Here is a 20,282-nt window from a genome sequence, read left to right on the forward strand (position 1 = left end):
GAAGACAACTAAAATAATTGTTTTGCATTAAATTAATGTATTATTTGCTCTCCTAATTCTCATATGTTACATATTTATTATGTTACTCTCACAATTCTCATATGTTATATATTTATTATGTAACTCTCTTGATTCTCATAAGTTACATATTGAATATTTAACTCTCCTAATTCTCATAGATTACATATTGATTATGTACTTATTGTATTTGTTAGAATATATGAAAAATATATTATATTTTCCATATATTCCATAATTATGCTCATATTGAAATATTCTCTATTTATGGGTTGATTGTAATCATATATTGGGATTGTAATCAAATCAAGGGGATTTGATTACCAAACTTGTATTTAGACATTACCCTATAAATAGGGACCTTTGTATTGTAGACAAATCAAGTTAATGAGCACAATGTAGCCCTTAGGGGTATTCCGAGTGGTGGACGTAGGTGTTTAACACCGAACCACCCGTAAGTTCTTCTTTGTGTTTATTTTCTATATTGCTTCCACTTATATTCCTTCATATTTATTATTTCAACATGGTATCAAAGCTATTAGTTTACGCTAGTCAATCTAATAGTCCTGTGAATTATATATTTTTCTTCAATCTATTGTTTTGTTTCTTGAAAAAAAAAAAAAAAAAAAAAAACACTCTCACGCACGTAGAGAAGGGAAACAGTTGCACGATAAGTCATCCCCGGAGACGACCAGATCATCTTCCTCCGGCAGCTTGCCCAGCCATCCTCGTCCAACTCCTCTCACCAAGACCTCGGTGGTCTCTCTCATGCTCAAGTTGCCAGATCTGGCGCATCTCCAGCCGTTCCAGTCAACGGAACCGGCACTGCATCCGGCGTCATCCCACCTTCCAAGCAGAGCCGCGCCACCCTTTTGGGCTTCTCCGGCATCAGCCCACCGTCCACCAGGCCGCGACCTACAAACACCACTCAGACCACGCCGGAGAAAGCCACTGCCGGCCTTAGTCTTCGGCTTCCGCGCTGTCTAGATCTACTCCTCCGGTTATGCCAGCACCTTTCCTCCAGTCATGCATGGCCATTTCTTTTGTAGCAAAATATGCAGAGAAAGAGGAAGAAAGAAGGGGACAGGTGTGGAGAAACTGGTGAAAAAAAACAAAAAAAGGAAGGAAGAAGAAGCTGTCAAAGTGGACACATCACGCGCGCCACGCGCCGGTCAGATTCGATGCGCCGATCTGATAACCGCCCAAGTGGGCTCATTTTCTTTTTATTTTTGGTCCAAGTTAGCCCTTTTTATTTTTGGCTCATAGTCAGCCCTGGTACGTAGTCGGCTCCTTTTTTATTTTTGGCTCATTGTCAGCCCTGGCCCGTTGTCGGCCCTTTTTCCGTAGTCGGCCCCTTTTTTTACTTTTGGCTCATTGGCAGCCCTGGCCTGTTGTCGGCCCTTTTTATTTTTGGTTCGTTGTCAGCCCTAGCTTGTTGTCGGCCCCTTTTTTATTTTTGGCTCATTGTCAGCTCTGGCCCATTGTCAGCTCCTTTTGAAGTTTGGCTCGTTGTCAGCCCTGGCCCATTTTCGGCCCTTTTTGGAGTTTGGCCCATTGTTGGCCCTTTTGAATTTGCATTCACCAACCACTTGCTGCCGTCACTGGCTGCCTGCCAGCCTCCATCTCCTCCAGCAGTCGCCACCATCTACAGCTTGTTCTCTGCCTCCGCCACCACCGTCATCATTGTTTCGGATTTCAAACTCGAGGTTCTAAAATATTCCACCTTGAGTTTGAGGGGAGATGTTAGAATATATGGAAAATATATTATATTTTCCATATATTCCATAATTATGCTGATATTGAAATATTATCTATTTATGGGTTGATTGTAATCATATATTGAGATTGTAATCAAATCAAGGAGATTTGATTACCAAACTTGTATTTAAACATTACCCTATAAATAAGGACCTTTGTGTTGTAGACAAATCAAGTTAATGAGCACAATGTAGCCCTTAGGGGTATTCCGAGTGGTGGACGTAGGTGTCTAACACCGAACCACCCGTAAGTTATTTGTGCTTATTTTCTATATTGCTTCAGCTTATATTCTCCCATATTTATTATTTCAATAGTATTCTTAGCCTTATTCAACGATAAATATGTAATTTTATTGTACAATTTCTATCAAGTAAAAGAAAGATGTAGCCAAAAAAAAGGCTTTAACGTGTGGATGTAGGCCATATGCCGAACCACCTTAATCTGTATCTTTCTTCCTTGCTTTTTCTCTATATATTTTTTTTATATACTTTAACATGGTATCAGAGGCTTAGGCAACAATTTTTCTAAACTCAATTTTTCCTTAGCCATTTTTATTCATTTGCTCATTTTGCAATGGCTGAAACATCATCTAAAGCGATTTCTTTCATTTGAGAGCAATGATTCGCTTGGGTCACTCAATTATCCTCATTATATTCATCACTCGGATAGTCCAACAATGGTATAGATAAAATAGTTTAGATTTTTAGTAATTTGCCCGATTGTTAGAATATGAGAGATGTGTCCACAAGAGATAGCTCATTCGGTTGGGACCACGCCTAATGAAGCGGAGGTCACTGGTCCAAATCCCCCTCCCCTCTCTTGTGCGGACATGTCAAAAAAAAAAAAAAAAAAAAAGAATATGAGAGTTTTTATGTGATTTATCTGTCCGAACAGAGAGGTGGGTTGTCAGAGACCTGTTTGGACATATGAGTCTTATAGGGATTCTCACATCTACTGCCCCAATTGCTAGCAATTTTGACCGTAAAATTGTTGAGAATCTTTATCCCCTATCTTCTTTTTTTTGACATGTCCGCACAAGAGATGAGAGAGGGATTCGAACTAGTAACCTCCGCTTTATTAGGCATGGTCCCAACCGATCGAGCTAGCTCTTGGGGACTTTATCCCCTATCTTAATTTATTGCACTTACATTTTTATCTTCCAACCATTTTACAGTGCTTAGTCTTAATCAACCATTAGATTTTTTTTTTAATTTTTTTTTTTTAAACAAGGACTAATCAAGGGTTGGTTAAGACTATTATGCTAGCAATGTAAAATAATTGTAGGATAAAAATGTAGTTTCTAGCATTACTTATCGAATCTTAATCATATTAAACTATTTTATTGGTTAAATAAGAGAATTATTGGTTTCCTATGAGATCTTGGAATTTGTTAAATATTATATAGATATGTTTTTACGGAAAACCCATTATCCACCCTCATAAGCACTTAATAAGACTTAGTTGTAATAATAAACTGTTGCTAAGGATTCAATTATGTAAAAGCATATGGCTGCTCTTAATTCCACCTTTCTTTGTGAACTTGTTCCTAATCTCAACTCTCAAGTAGTTCTTGAACTTAGATTTGTACTACATGCAACTACTATATTACCAAAAAGTGCAGAAGAAATCTCTAACAATTTTGTTCGAATTTTTAGTAATTCTAATAAATGTGATACAGTTTCTATAGAGTCCATTTACTCAAATGAATCTCGGACAGCCCGCCTCCTGTTCGGATAAGTGAGCCTAATCATAAAAACTCTCTCATATTTATCGCCCGAATATTTTAGACATTACATTGTTGAAGATCCGGATCTGAATTTCGGTGATCATATGGTGGGTTTGATGCAGGTGGGCAATAATAAAGGATGAGGAGCTGTGTACGAACGAATGACAACGTATATGGCCTTGAACACTATTGGTGTTTCTCGTGATTCTCAATTAAGAGCTTTAAAGCTTATAAAAGTAGTCCTTGAAGACGGAGCAAGAGAAATATTCGAATTTGGTTACGAGATCATGAGAGATTGCTGGGAAAAATTGAGTAAGACTTTGTCCACGTTCAAACGCTTTTCTTTCCAGAAACTTACACCACAGTACTGCAGTTTTTCCCAGAAACTTAGAGCACCTTCTCCAGGTAATATTGTTACTCAAGATTTAATGATTTGATTGGTGGGTGTTCTTACTTTGATCATATTTGACAATTTACTAGCAATACATCACACAAAGAGAACACTAGTGCGTTTGGGTTCATGATTTCGTAGGCCAAACACATTTTTAAATAAAACCATGACAAGTATTCAGTTTGGGACTACGTTTATAAAAAAATGACAGCATTTTCAAACCAAAGGTAAGGTACTTCTACAAAAAAATTCCGTCTATTAACTTAACAGATTCTGATAGCGTGAAATGTTAGAGCCAATAAAATTGTGACACATGTTCTATTTAAGTAAGTGTCACACTAATGGAATCTGCTAAATTAGTAGACAGAATTTGACCCTGGGGACGAAATTTTCTTTTTTGGCATATCACAGAGACCTCTAAGTTCATTTTAATACCACATGGAGCTAATTATTGTAAATCTAGCAAATCACATGACCTAATTTTGAATTGTTTTCCTTTTTTTAAAACGCATGATTTTAAAGGCCGAACCCGAATTTTATTAAATATTTCACAGCGTTTTTAAAAATTGTGTTTTCATTAACTACGTTTTGAAATCACTATTTTATTCAAACCGCACATTTTTAAAAATTACATTTTGAAGAACAAGTGTGAATTTAATACACGGGATTAGCTGAAAAATCAGAAAAGAAATATGGACTTGAATTGCAAAATTTCTATAATTTTAACAATTTGAAATGATGACAGCTTATGCGTGGTTGAAGTGTGAGAGGGAAGAGGATATAGATTGTTATTCGGTCTTGGAAGCAGCCGGTATAACTGGCCGGGAAGGTGGCATGTTTGGTGCTGAACTTGATCGTTATGTGCGTCTCAGTCTCATCCGAAGCCAAGATGATTTTGATTTACTCCTTCATCGCCTAAGCAAAATGCCAAAATCTCAGGGGAAGGAAGAGGGGGCCAAGCCTTTGTAGTTTAATGTAATCAGCATCGGTTGATTACAATTACAAAGCTATTGGCATTTATTTTGTAACAAATCATTATCTAGTGAATTGGTCATATCTATTGCCCCGCTAGAGTAATATTGCTACTGTCTTATCATTATCTCACGGCTTCAGTGGTCAACGGGGTGAGATAGTGGTAGAAAAAAAAATATAATTTTTAGTATTATCTAGTGAAGTGTGGTTATATCTATTGACCCGCTTAAAAATATGGATCTAGATTTTCTATAATTAGAATTTACTATTAAAAACCGACTTACAAAAGGAGGATATCCAATAACTTATATACACATTATTAAGATTAGACTTAACCCATATGAGACACAAAAATCGTAGCATCATTCAATTCTATGGAAGCAAGGCGCCGGCCTTATCAGGCAGGCATCTCGGCTAACTTCATTTTTTAGGGCAGCAATATCAAATTGCAAGGAACAGTGGCGGATCCAAGATTTTGGTTTTGGGGGAGGTCGATTCTTGCTTCTGTTGGAATAACATCAACTGTACTAATGTAGCCTATAATGTCAAAGGTATTTATAACGTCTCATAAATGATCCACTGTTGTTGCATGGGGAGCTATCATATTTATTTGCTGGGATATTTGGGCATCTGGTAATCGGTGTTTGTTAGGAGTCTTGAATTTTTTTTTTTTTTTTCTTGGTGCACATCTTTATTCTTCTCTTAAGTGGCCACCCTTCTCTCTCCTACTGATGCAAGGAAACTAGCAAGTTCTTGCAAACAACAACCCAATGTTTTCTTTTATATTAATTGGTTGCGTAGCTGAGAAGGTACGTATGCCGGTTCCACAAGTAAGTGGTAGTTTCTCACTCCCAAAGACCCGCCATATGGTTTCTATTTTTCTTTTTTCTCAACTCCAATGAAGGGTTGGCATGTCATTGTCACCGGTTGCGGATCCAAGATTTTGGTTTTAGGGGGGATCGTTTCTTGTTCTGTTGGGATAACATCAACTGTGCTAATGTAGCCTATAATGACAAAGGTATTTATAACGTCTCATCAAAGACTCCACTGTTGTTGCATGGGGAGCTATCATATTTATTTGCTGGTCTTGGTGTAGATTGAGATATTTGAGCATCCAATAATCGGTGTTTGTTAGGAGTCTTGATTTTTTTTTTTTTTTTTCTTGGTCCACATCTTTATTCTTCTCTTAAGTGGCCACCCTTCTCTCTCCTACTGATGCAAGGAAACTAGCAAGTTCTTGCAAACAACAACCCAATGTTTTCTTTTATATTAATTAATTGGTTGCGTATGTAGTTGAGAAGGAACCACAAGTAAATGGTAGTTTCTCACTCCCAAAGACCCGCTTTATGGTTTCTACTTTTCTTTTTTCTCATCTCCAATGAGGGGTTGGCATGTCATTGTCAGCAGTAGCGGATCCAAGATTTTGGTTTAAGGAGGTTGATTCTTGCTTCTGTTGGGATAACATCAACTGTATTAATGTAGCCTATAATGTCAAAGGTATTTATAACGTCTCATAAATGACTCCACTGTTGTTGCGTGGGGAGCTATCATATTTATTTGCTGGTCTAGGTGTAGATTGAGATATTTGGGCATCTGGTAATCGGTGTTTGTTTATTTATTTAATTCTTGCTATACATCATCTTCCGATCTTTTTTTTCATTCTTCTAATTTTCAAAATTACCATTGGATCAATGGAGTTCTTACATGAACTCCACAAATCCAATAATAACTTTAAAAGTTGAGAAAATAGAAAAAAAGCCAAAATAGGAATGGAATCATTCCTCTTAATTCATCATAATTTTCTTCAAATTCTGAACCATGTTCACACTGTTCGATTCTATAGGATTCTGTATAAATATGATAGCTCCCCATGCATCTGGTAATCGGTGTTTGTTAGGTGTCTTGATTTTTATTTTATTTTTTATTTTTTTATTTTTTATTTCTTGGTGCACATCTTTATTCCTCTCTTAAGTGGCCACCCTTCTCTCTCCTACTGATGCAAGGAAACTAGCAAGTTGTTGCAAACAACGACCCAAGGTTTTCTTTTATATTAATTAATTGGTAGTGTAGTAGAGAAGGTACGTACGTCGGTTCCACAAGTAAATGGTAGTTTCTCGCTCCAAAAGACCCGCTATATGGTTTCTACTTTTCTTTTTTCTTATCTCCATTGAGAGGTTGGCTAGGGGTGTCAATGCGGGCGGTTTCTGCTAACCGCCTTTTTATATAATATATTTTTATAATTATAATTATAAAAATATTTATACATATAACATAATCACTTGATTATTAAATCACAATTTTTTTAAAAAAATAACTAAATCACAATTTGAGTATTAATATATTATCATTATAATTTATATAATTATATCACGTGATCAATTGATCATTAAATCATTTGATTATATAATAACAAATTATACATATATAATATGACATAACACATAAGTATACCAATTCATATTAATACAACAATTAAATATCTAGAGACTTATTTCCAATGTATGTTATAAACTTATAAGTCTATATAAGTCTACATATGCATATGAATAATATAAATGTATAATATCAATACTTAATCATATGATTCCATGACAATTCAAATATTTTATTCAAGACTTCAAGTGAATCATATTATTAATGTACAATGATGATATGATACGTATAATATCAAATTAAGTAATTGACAATGGATTAAACAATGACCAATTAACGTGTTACTTATAAACACAATTTAAGTATTAATGTATTATCATTATATGTTGTGACAGTTATCTGAATTCAGAACTTTTTTTTATATGTTGTGTTGATTTTTTTTTTTTTTTTTTTTTTTTTATATGTTGTTTTTTTTTAAAAAAAAAAAAAAAAAAAAAAAGTTAACCGGTTATGATTTAATATTTAAGGAAATTTTTTTAAAGTACAAGTAAATGTAAATTTTGGGTCAAATATTTTTGATTTTTCAATATGGGCTCTTTTTATAGCAATTGGGCCCAAGAAGACACTAAAAATACAAAAAAAAAAAAAAAAAAAAAAAAAAAAAAGGTAAAAAAGTAAAAAAAAAAGCCCAAAAAGCTCCAAAAAAAGCCCAATTTTGAAAAAGCCATTAGTGGACGGTTATCTATTTCACTAACTGCTAACCGTTAATCGCTAGGCGGTTAGCGGTTGCGGTTAGTGAAATCTACTAACCACTAAGGCGGTTACGGTTAGCGGTTATTGCCGATAACCGCTAACCGTAACCGCCTTGACACCCTTAGAGTTGGCATGTCATTGTCAACAATGGCGGATCCAAAATTTTGGTTTAGGGAGGTCGATTCTTGCTTCTGAAGGGATAACATCAACTGTACTAATGTAGCCTATAATGTCAAAGGTATTTATAAGGTCTCATAAATGACTCCATTGACTCCATTGTTGTTGCATGGAGAGCTACCATATTTATTTGCTGGTCTTGGTGTAGATTGAGATATTTGGGCATCTAGTAATCGGTGTTTGTTTATTTAAGTTTTCCTCCAAACTAGGTTGGAGGAAATTCCTCCAACCTTGTCTCTAAAATTGACATGTGTCCTCAAATATGTGCTTCTCACATGTTTTTTTTAATACCCTAATTTCCACAAACTATAGTTAACTCCACCGTCAGTTTCTCTCTCTCACGTTCTCTCTCTCTCTCTCTCTCTCTCTCACGTCCTCTCTCTCTCCTTCCCCTCCCACACGAGACCAAGCTGTCTTTCCAACCCAAAAAATCTCTTTATTGAAACTTTGCCAAGAGGTTTTTTTTAAAAAAAGAAAACATTTTTAAGAGGGGCGATTGGGTTTTTCTTAAATTTTCAAAACCATCTATTTAACAAATAAAGATTATTCTTCAATCTGAGCATTTTTTGATGATCCCTTCAATCTGAGCATGGTAAAATTTTTTTATGAAATTTCCAGAAAAGTTTCAATCTTTGATGATCCCTTCAATCTGAGCATTTTTTGTTATCTTTTCCGACTAAAAAAAGATAAAGTACAATTGTTATTTTTTGTTAAATTTTTAAGAAAACTCAATCAACCCTCTTAAAAATCTTTTCTTTTTTTAAAAAAACACTCTTCCGTAAAGACAGAGAGATTTTTTGGGTTGAAAAGACAGCTTGGTCTCGTTTGGGAGGGGAAGGAGAGAGAGAGAACGTGAGAGAGAGAGAGAAACTAACGGTGGAGTTAACTATAGTTTGTGGAAATTAGGGTATTAAAAAAAACATGTGAGAAGCACATGTTTGAGGACACATGTCAATTTTAGAGACTAGGTTGGAGGAATTTCCTCCAACCTAGTTTGAAGGAAAACTTTGTCCTTTATTTAATTCTTGCTATACATCATCTTCCGATCTTTTTTTTTTTTTTTTTTTTTTTTTCATTCTTCTAATTTTCAAAATCACAATTGGATCAATGGAGTTCCTACATGAACTCCACAAATCTAATAATAACTTTAAAAGTTGAGAAAATAGAAAAAAAAAAAAAAAAGCCAAAATAGGAATGGAATCATTCCTCTTAATTCATCATAATTTTCTTCAAATTCTTAACCATGTTCACACTGTTCGATTCTATAGGATTCTGTAGAGTTATTTTCACGTACTTAAGATATATGTTTTGGGATACAGTTTGTGTTGTCATGAGACTCTATTTATAGAGTCTCAACTCAACTCTTGACTAAGAGTTGTTTCTCTTGATCGGTTACCTTCACTAAAAGTTTTATTACCTTCCTGTAAATATTATACAATCTGATGTGAGAATGACCACACTTATAATAGTGTGATCATCCTATACACCATCACACCTAACCATAATGTAGCCTATAATGTCTTGAAGGTATTTAAAACGTCTGCATAAATGACTCCATTGTTGTTGCATGGGGAGCTATCATATTTATTTTTTGGTCTTGGTGTAGATTGAGATATTTGGGCATCTGGTAATTGGTGTTTGTATATTTATTTAATTGTTGCTATAATTAAAAATCACCTTTGGATCAATGAAGCTCCTGCATGAACCTCACAAATCTAATAATAATTTTAAAAATTGTGAAAAAAAATAAATAAAATAAAATAAAAAAACCAAAATAGGAATGGAATCATTCCTCTTAATTCATCATAAGTATTAAATTTTAGATTTAGTGGTAATTTTCATGACCATATCAAGCAAAGCGAAACCTAGATTTGAGAATATATATGAAAGTAATATATATATATTGACAGTTTATATACAGATATGGGAAACCCACGAGTGTCGGTCGAAGACAGAGCTGGAGATATGATTGATGAGACACAGCTGTCGAATACAAAATCTGCCACTTTTATCAACTTCACATGCCATTCAACTGAACCAAATTTAAATTTTTTTTTTTTTTTTTTTTTTTTTTTTTTTTTTTGCTCTAAGTGATTTCGAAAAAGCAGTTGGCAAATTTGCACCACTCATACAATTAGGCGCCTATTGACTTTTGACCGCATATTGATCGATAGAGAATCGACTTCTACCGATACCGATTAACCAATGGATGGTGAGCAAAATATATATATATATATATTTTTCGACAAATTCCGTTCGGTAGGAGAAATAAAATTTGTTAACCGAACCGACTTTATTAACCATCTACCAACCGACTTCGTCGATAATTTTTAATTTGTTCACATACCGACTTTACTGAACTGACTTTACCGACTGTGTATCGGTGTCGGGACAAAATTTCAGCGGAATAAGTCGATGAAATTTTCGACTTTATCAACATTTTGGCGAAACAAAATTTTTTCTACGGATACTGGCATCACCAAACGACGCCCAAGCCTAGTTACAATAATGGCAGGAGATGGGTTGGAATCCAAACCCCAATCATTTGGTGAGAGAAACTTTATTCTATATTTAATATTTCATATTCATTCATTAAGCTTATAGATCACATAAATATACATAAACCTGGTCTATAGCCGTTGGAATTTTCCACAGTAGACAATAGGACCCAAGTGCACTTCATTATTTTTTTTCTCTCAAACGTCACTAATTTGGGATTTTTTTTTTTTTAAGTGATTGTATGAATTTAATAAAACGCTTGCGTATTGCTAGGGTTATAAGCTAGTTTTCCATAGATTACAACTAATATACGTGAAACTATTGCAGCAAGCAGCCTCAATTGCAAGTCACGTATGCATATATATTATCACATATTAAACTAACTTGTTTTAAAATAGATACTTGAAGTTGCTTCGAAGATTAAGTCAACTTCTGGAAAATTTGACCAGGTTTTCATCCTCCTTAAGGGAAGGGGTATTTTACAAGACGCAATCATAAATTATTTAAAAGCAAACCAGTCATATGAAGAAATTTGTGAGTTTAACTCATCTTACAAAACCGATTCAATAAGAAGGGATTGTTCATTCCTTATAAACATACCCAAGATCTTGTCCACAGGAAATGTTGGATTATTCATCAACACACTCACTCACGTGCATGCCAATATTTTTCCTGGTCCTTGTCATGGGCTAAGTAGTGTGGGCTCCATTCGTCTTGTAGTAGGCTCTAATACCATGAAAAAATTTGTGGGCCTAACTAATCTCATAAAACCGGTTCGATAGGAGATGATTGCCCACTCCTTATAAACATGTACAAGATCCTTTGTCCACAAGCAGTGTGAGATTATTCCTTAACAAGCTTAAGTTTTTAGGACAAGTGGTGATTTAACATGGTTTCAGAGCCAAAAGGTCCTGGAATCGAACCTTGACTCTACCAAATCACCCATATTTAAATTAAATATTCTACGTGTTGGGCCTCACTTATTGAAAGAGAGTTTGAGCTCACACATGGGGGAGAATATTAAAGTGTTGATTAAGGATTAAATTTACCTATTCCTATTAGCTTAAGCTTTTGGGATAACTGGTAATTTAACATGGTATCAGAGCTTATCACATGACAAATGGGGCCCTCACTACTTATCCTGTGACAAGGACAAGGAAAAATACTGGCCTGCACGTGAGAGAGGGTGTTGAAGAATAATCCCACATTGCCTATGGACAAAGGATCTTTGGCATGTTCATAAGGAGTGGGCAATCATCTCTTATCGAATCAATTTTATGAGATGAGTTAGGAACACGAATTTCTTTACCATATTCCATGTAACTCAAATTCCAAAACAACATAGAATATTGAGAGTTAATCCAAATCAAAAGATTCGCTAAGATAACTGTTGGAGGACAAAAGAATTTAGTCTAGCCGAGCACAAGCCGAGTTACCCGATAACGACTCGAATGGAGTTTTTTTACCAAACTCAAGCTCGAGTTCGACTCGACTTTACACTTAAGCCTGAGTTGAGCCAACTCAGTCGAGTACTTGGCTTGACTCGAAATAGCATTTTTAACGAGCTCGAATTTACTGTTAGCCAAGCTCAGATAATGATTTTTTTGTAGAAGTCTTTATAACCCAATCCTAAAATTCTAAAGCTAGACTTGGCTTTATTTGATTACAACCCTAAATTTAGAAAAAGAAGAGTAGAAGAAAGCAAAATGAAGAATCGCTAAGTCACCATTTTGATCATTAGATTCATGAAGAAGTAATTTTAAAAAATTACATCAATTTTAAGAGAATAAATAGAATATAAAAAGAATCATATATAGCATTACTCCCAGTTAAATTGCACTATTGGAAGCTAAGTTTATAACATCAATATTGTAATTAATGACCTTTTAATAAGACTTGAAAAATGTTAGAAATACAAGAAAAATTATTATGTTCTTTACAACGCGTCCCTCGTGCAAGCCTTCCTATTTATTTTAATCGCATGAATCTTTGTAGCATATGCAATTTGTATGGAAATGAGTGAAGTACCTTAAAACTCAAATTATAGATTTGACTTAAACCACCGTGTGACCTAAGAAATAATACGAAAGTATGTCACTTTTGCAACGTGTATTTGTATTTAATAATTATAGAGCTCAAATTTCTTAACATTATTGGGCTCAAAGTTATTAATTATAGTTTGAATTAAAAACATGGCACAAGTGCAACGTGTATATCCTTTGGGTTCCTCCGGTCTCTGTTTCTAGCAGGTTGCTTTAGATCTAGATCCAGATCTAGTCTCTTCAACCTTAAATTTGATCGTCCTCTTTCGTCAAGGTGTGTCTTCCGAAGAGATGTCTACGATAACGTGCTCCTCCACTATTACTTGTGGGGTTTTTTGTTTTATGTTTTTTATTTTGTTGTCCTGGCCTTCAGGTTGAGGATGAGGTTGTTGTCTTGGCCTTCGGGTTGAAGATGAAGTAGGTCAATGTGAGGGCTTAACTATCACGACCAAATTTTTAGTTTTCTAGTTGTTTTTTATTTGGGCTACCCATGTCCTAGATTTAGTCTACGCGAAGCAGATCTGTTCCTTAAATGTAATTGTACATGAGTTCGCGGAAACTTGAAGTCATTTTTATGACTTTGTAACCATCATAGATTTCATCAATGGAAGTTTCATATATATATATATATATATATATATATATATATATTTTTTTAAAAAAATGCAGTATTTTTATAACTACATTAAAAATCTGGTACGAAATTATATTTAAAGCACAATTATTTTCCAAACTAATTAATAACAATGTTGGGGCGGCCGCGGCCAAGCAGTGGGGGTGCTCCCTTGGGTTTTTATTTTTTTTTATTTTTTTTTTAAAAGAAAAATTAATTATTTTAATTTTATGTGAGAAAAATGTTAGGGTGACACGAACATTCATTACTTTATTGGACCAAAAACACAGAATGATTCATTTCAAATCTGCGACAACATAAGAAATTAAAATAAAATAAAATAAAATAAAGTTAAGGGAAAGATCACAAAAGGAGCGTTCAGTCAGAAATTTATCACAGAATTATCCTTGAAAAAATTAAAAAAAATATATATAATAATAATGCTGTGGGAGCACTAACTCGAAGCCTAGTTGTACAACACATGCATACCACTTCAAACCTAACAATTTCTGGCAAATGAATAATGACATAAATAAATTTATGGGTTAATAATTTTTGTTAGTACCTAAATTTTTATTTTTTTCCTTTAAGTTTTTAAAAATTATAAATATAATATCCAACCTATGAAAAAATACTAAATCAGCCTTCGCCTTGTGTCCTAAAAATTTAAAATAATAAAATAAAATAAATAATAATAAAATAAAAAAACTAAAAACGTGTCAGTTCCAACTAAAATAATAATACCCCAAATTCCTTTTCTCTTCCTTTCCTCTCTGAAACACCAGTTCTTGCGATGATCTCTTTAAGAAATCCAACCCACTTTCACCAAGAAGTCTCTCCCTCTCTGGAGCTTTCGTTCGTGGGTTTCGATTGTGGAGTTTTTTTTTGTTGTTTGTGAGTTTCGGATTCCGATTTCGATTTTGCCGAATAATCTGTATTAGATAATCAAGTACGTTGACTAGTTCTCCAAGCCAATTTCAATTCAACCCACAATTTAACCAGTTTTTTCTCTACTACTTTCAATTAATCAAGAAAAAATTTACAATGCTTTAGAAATCTAGGAAAAAACTCATAACTTTTTAATTGAGTTATATCTGGCAAAAGGAAAAAATCATATAAACTCATAAAATTAGATCCTTGATCAGATTCAATCACCTCCGGCTCGTTGGTCGGAAGGGAGGATCTCATGGGTTGTGGGTTGAAGGGAGGAGACGGAGGGAAAACGATGGTGGGAGAGGGAGGAGCTCGTGGGTTGTCTGGGATGGCTCGACAACGGTGGGAGGGGGACGAGCTCATCTTTGCCGAAGGGATTTTCTGGTTGCTAGTTCTTCTTCGCCATCGCCGGAGAGAGAGAGAGTGTGTGAGCGAGCTGAGGGAGGGAGAGCGGTGGTTCTTCGCCGTCGCCAGAGTAAGAGAGAAAGTGATCGAGGGAGGGAGAGAGGAGAGGGAAACTTTAGGAATTTTGGTGTTTTTTAGGGTTTGGGGGACGAGAAAGAGATGAAAATGGGGAGGCGGCGATTATTTAGGATTTCGGTGTTTTTTAGGGTTTTTTTATTTTATTTTTTTATTAATTTATTAATTTTAATTTTTAGGACACATGACATATTATGTGAGTCACACGTGAAAATTTCATTAGTTGAGACTGATGGAGACTAACGGAAATAGTGATTCAGTATTTTCTCATAGGTTGAGTACTATATTTATACCTTTTTAAAATTTAGGGAAAAAAAAAAAAAACATAAAAACTTAGGTACCAAAATAAACTCTTGTACGAGTGTTATACAAGTGGTAATGATGTATCAATAAAAATCACTCCTAGATAATGTAACAATAACAGATTTTTATTATCACATTATCAAGATGCACGTAAGTTGTATAAGAGTCTTCTAAATAACATTACTATATTTATATTTAAAGAGTATTTATGAAAATTAGTTTTAAACGTAGGTTGTTTTTGTCATTTCACATGTTTTTAATGATTTTAATTAACGCAATAAAAAGAAAAAAAGAAAAAAGAAAAAACAAAAGAGTAGTTTAATGCGGCTGAACGTAACATGTGCTAATTCATCAAGGCAACATGTGAATGAGTGCCAGCTCGTAACAGTCTCTTGGTGGAGGAAAGGACAAGATATCCACCTTCTTTGCCTATTTATATCCCAAGTATGTTTGCTGGTCTTCTTGACCAACACCAATTGCCTTTAAGCAGAGAGATATGGACATCTTCCATTGGTATCTACTTCAGCTTCTAATCCTCTGCATTTCTCTTCCCTTCATCTTCCGCATTTACAGACGCAAACCCATTTCCCTCAAGCTTCCACCAGGCAGAAAAGGATGGCCTATCATAGGTGAAGCTTTGGAATATGCCATGGCCAACAAAAATGGCACTCCAGAGAAATTCATAACCGATAGAATGAGAAAGTACTCACCACAAGTGTTCAGAACCTCCTTTCTAGGAGAGAACTTTGCTGTCTTTTGTGGTGCCTCTGGGAACAAGTTCTTGTTTACAAGTGAGAACAAGCATGTCACCACATGGTTGCCGCAATCAATATTGAAATTTTTTCTTTTTCCCACCGATGTTGAATATTCTGCCAAAGTAGAGATAGCCAAAATACATGCCCTTCGCCCTGAGTTTCTCAATCCAGAAGCTCTGCAACGTTACATACCCATCATGGATTCCATGTCAAAACAACACTTGGAGAAAGATTGGTCCCCTTGTAAACAAGTGAAGGTAAGTTAAATCACCACTTATCTCAAAAGCAAACATTTATAACACTCAGTACCTTTGTTCTGATATCATATTAAATCACAATTTATTCTAAAAGTTTAAGCTTGCCAACATATAGTGTTAAAATATTGGGGAAACTTCATAAAGTTTTCCTGAACTTCCAACCGTTTTGAAAAATTCCCCATAAATTTTCAAAACTCTCACTTAGGCCCCCTGAACTTTGGTTTTCTCTCACTTTGGACCCTTTTAACGTTAAAGTCAAACAATTTAACTTTTTATACCCATTTTACCCTTCCCTAAAACTAAGTCGTTTTGTGCCCTAAAACTACAACACCTACCCAGCCTAAAACGACGTCGTTTTAGGCATTAATTTTTTTTTTTTTAAAAAAAAAAAAGCAAAATTAAAAAAAACAAAAGAAAAAAAAAAAGAAAAAAAAAAAAGGGGGGGAAATTGAAGCCACCCCCCTTGGCCAAAATGGGGTGGCCGGACCACCCCATTTTTGGCCAAGGGGGTGGTTGGAGCCACCCCTGGCCGATTTGGGGGTGGTCGAACCACCCCCATGGCCAAGGGGGTGGTCCTTGGCCAAAAAAAAAAAAAAAAAAAAAAAAAAAGGGGATGGGGTGCATTTGTGGGTGGCCGGACCACCCCCAAGGGGCTAGGGTGGCCGAAACCACCCCCAAGGGGCTGGGGGTGGTTTCGGCCACCCCAAATGCACCCCATCCACCACCCCACCCCCCCCCCCCCCCCCCCCCCTCCTTTTTTTTTTTTTGGCCTTTTGGGGGTGGCTGGACCACCCCCATGGCCAAGGAGGTGGTCCGGCCACCCCCATGGCCAAGGGGGTGGTCCGGCCACCCCCAGACCGGCCAGGGGGGGCCCGAAGCCACCCCCGATTTCCTTTTTTCTTTTTTATTTTTCTTTTGCTTTTGCTTTTCTTTTATTTTTATTTTTATTTTTTTTAATATTATGCTCAAAACGACGTCGTTTTTGGTTGAATGGTGATGTAGTTTTGAATCCCAAAATGGTGTAGTTTTGGAGTCCAAAACGACGTAATTTCGGTTGAGGGTAAAACGGGTATAAAACGTTCAAAACGACGTAGTTTAATGTTAAAATGGTCCAAAGTGAGAGAAAACCAAAGTTCAGGAGGCTTAACTGAGAGTTTTGAAAATTCAGGGAAAGTTTTTCAAAATGGCTGGAAGTTCAGGGAGACTTTCTTTAGGTTTAGACCTAAAGAAGAATATTTTATATTCTTCTTTATTATATTTCTTTGTAGGGTTTATATATTCCCGTTATGTTAGAGTAAGTCTATTGTTTCTTACACATTACTGATTGTCTCTTTATAAATGCAAAGTTATGTAATACAATTCAATATATATAGTACTAAAACAACGTAGCCCATACATCTCTCCGCTCTCTTTTATTTTTCTTTCACATATTTCTATATAACGAATGAATTTAATTATTAATTAATTTATATTACTACGTGAAATGAGAAGAATTGGTAGATATTAATCAATTAATTTATCATAGGTTTTCCCACTGTTAAAGAAGTACACCTTCGCAGTGGCTTGCCGGCTGTTCATGAATATCAAAGACCACGACCAAGTAACCAGATTTGCATATACCTTCAATCTTGTTTCTGCTGGCCTCTTATCCATTCCTATAAATCTTCCGGGCACAGCTTTCAGTCGTGCAATGAAAGCAGGCAAACTCATTCGTGAGGAGCTTTTGGGCATCATTAGAAAGCGAAAAATGGAGCTCTCTAGGAATATAGGATCTTCACAAGTAGACTTGTTGAGTCGTCTGCTCCTTGTAAGGGATGAGAATGGCAGTGGAATGGAGGAGAAGGAGATTGCTCATATGATTTTAGGTTTCATCTTCGGCAGCTATGTGACGATAGGTGCTGCCATTACAGTCGTCCTGAATTATCTGGCGGAGTTTCCCCAAGTATATAGCAAGGTCTTAAAAGGTACGTTTCTAATATAACCCTCAATAAATGAGACCCAACACGTAGAATATTAAGTTTACGTTGTTTGTTTGGTTGACAGAACAAATGCAGATTGTGAAGTCCAAAGGTGAGGATGAATTGTTGAATTGGGAAGACATTCAGAAGATGAAGTATTCTTGGAATGTGGCATGTGAAGCGATGAGGTTAGCACCACCAGCTCCAGGAGCATTCGGAGAGGTCACAGCTGACTTTAGTTATGCAGGTTTTACAATTCCAAAAGGATGGAAGGTATGTAATGAATATGCGTACATACGAGCCAATAGGGGTGGAACAAGAATTTCTCATGGGAGGGGTAAAGCATTAACGACGCTATGGCCCCCGCCCCCTGGTTCCATCCTTACAAGCCAACCTAGAATTGGCTTGGGACTTACTTTTTTTAATCCAATTTCTTGCAGACATACTGGACTGTAAGTTCAACCAACAAGAATCCAGAATATTTTCCTGATCCAGAGAAGTTCGATCCTTCAAGATTTGAAGGGACAGGGCCTGCACCATACACTTTTGTACCATTTGGAGGAGGACCTCGAATGTGCCCTGGAAAGGAATATGCACGAGTAGAAATTCTCACTTTCATCCATAATGTGGTGACCAAATTCAGATTGGAGAAAGTAAATCCGAATGAAAAGTTTATATACAATTACAATCTGTCACCTATTCCGGAAAATGGTCTTCTGGTTCACTTACAGCCTCTCAATAATTAGTGTCAAGAGTTGGTGTCTCAACCATGTTTAATAAACCCTTATTCCAGAAGCTGTCACATCCAATAAGAGAACACCTTGTTATGGTCCTTTAAGATGGTCTTCAAACCTCTTAATAGTTTATTTTATTTAGATTTGTCTTTATTTCTATATTAATCTTTATTTTCATGTAAGAGTCTTGATGACTCAGCCTAGTTTATATTATAATAAGAGCTACTGACTCAACCCTAGAATATGTAATGAATCCTCTATTTAAAGAGGTTATGCTATGAATAATGGTATGAAAAGAATTAATCACAAACTATTGTGTTTGAAAAGTCTAGGTTTCCTTAGAATCTAAGGTCTAGGTTCCCTTAGAACCTAATTTATCTCGTTGCGAACTTAGGTTCGTAACACACCCTCAGCAATAATTTGTTATCTACAGGTATCTTAGATTTCAAAATGCATTGTCTTAAAAATGCTGTATTTTCTTCTTTTATCTGACACAGAATTTTAATTTGATTTGTAAAACATTTTCTTTGCCTAAGCATGTGAAATTGGTGAAGTGCTTGCTTCTTAATTACACCACTAATTGCTCATGTTGAAGTTTGCATGATCAGGCAAGTGTAATATGCTTTTTTCTGGTCCAAACACAAAGAAATGCCACAGCCAGGGTGCCTGTTGGAGGGTAAATTGATAAGCATAGAGCATTGCTGTTAGATGAATGCTAGATATCACATTTTTATTCAATAAATAATTCATGATACTGTTAAAAAAATAATAATAATAAAAACCCCCAAGAGTTGGTTGAGACTTCCAAATCAATATTGAGGAATATATAGTTGTGAATTAAAATGTGATCACGTATAAAATGAAAATCAATTTCCATGAAAGACTTGATTAGATGACTACTAGGTTGCTCCTATATTGTCCCATCAAAGAATAGGAAGACATGAGAGGGGATACTCGGCCTCCATATGGCTTCGAGCAACAGTTCGTTGCTTACGTGAACTCTCATGCTTAGATATGGCTTGAGACGCTTGTTTAAGGCCATACAATGATTTATGTAGACAACACACATGATTCGAAAATTGTGGATGGGAAAATTCAGGAGGTTGAACTATGTAAACTTCCTCTTCGAAAAAACCATGAAGAAAGACGTTTTTGAATATCAGTTTGAAATAAGCACCAACTAGAAGAGACGACAATGGAGAGAATTGTGTGAATGCTAAAGGGTTTGGCAACAAGGCTTAAAGTTTCTGAAAAATCCAGCTCTTGTTGTTGATGATAGCCTTTGGCAATAAGGCGGGCTTTGTAGTGCTCAATCGAGCTATTATCCCCATGTTTGATGCGAAATACCAACAACATTTTTGTTTTTAGGGATAAAGCTAGCCGTCCACACTATGGGAGTAAAATTTGGAGGAAAATTTTGTCAATTTGTAGTATGCAATAGTAATAAAAAACTTGGAAAGTAGAGGCCATGATCGTAATCTCCAATTTTTATTTTCTTCCTCTCACTGGAATAAGTAATGTTATAGATCACATTTTTGTC

General features: G+C 35.5%; 1 protein-coding gene and 1 pseudogene across 1 annotated transcript; both read left to right on the forward strand.

Moving 5' to 3' along the window:
* The window catches only part of LOC132185276 (tryptophan aminotransferase-related protein 3-like), a 74,796-nt pseudogene extending 69,930 nt beyond the window's left edge, over window positions 1-4,866 (forward strand).
* Window positions 4,867-15,514: 10,648 nt separating this feature from the next.
* LOC132185275 (beta-amyrin 6-beta-monooxygenase-like) lies at window positions 15,515-19,152 on the forward strand. Its single transcript, XM_088518302.1, has 4 exons — window positions 15,515-16,050; window positions 17,576-18,014; window positions 18,094-18,281; window positions 18,449-19,152. Exons 1-4 carry the CDS (start codon window positions 15,535-15,537, stop codon window positions 18,752-18,754), a joined length of 1,449 nt encoding a protein of 482 aa, XP_088374428.1. The 5' UTR covers window positions 15,515-15,534; the 3' UTR covers window positions 18,755-19,152.
* Window positions 19,153-20,282: the final 1,130 nt, after the last annotated feature.

This window comes from Corylus avellana, chromosome 7, assembly GCF_965113065.1.
Source record: "Corylus avellana chromosome 7, dhCorAvel1.hap1.2, whole genome shotgun sequence".
NCBI classification, from domain to species: domain Eukaryota; kingdom Viridiplantae; phylum Streptophyta; class Magnoliopsida; order Fagales; family Betulaceae; genus Corylus; species Corylus avellana.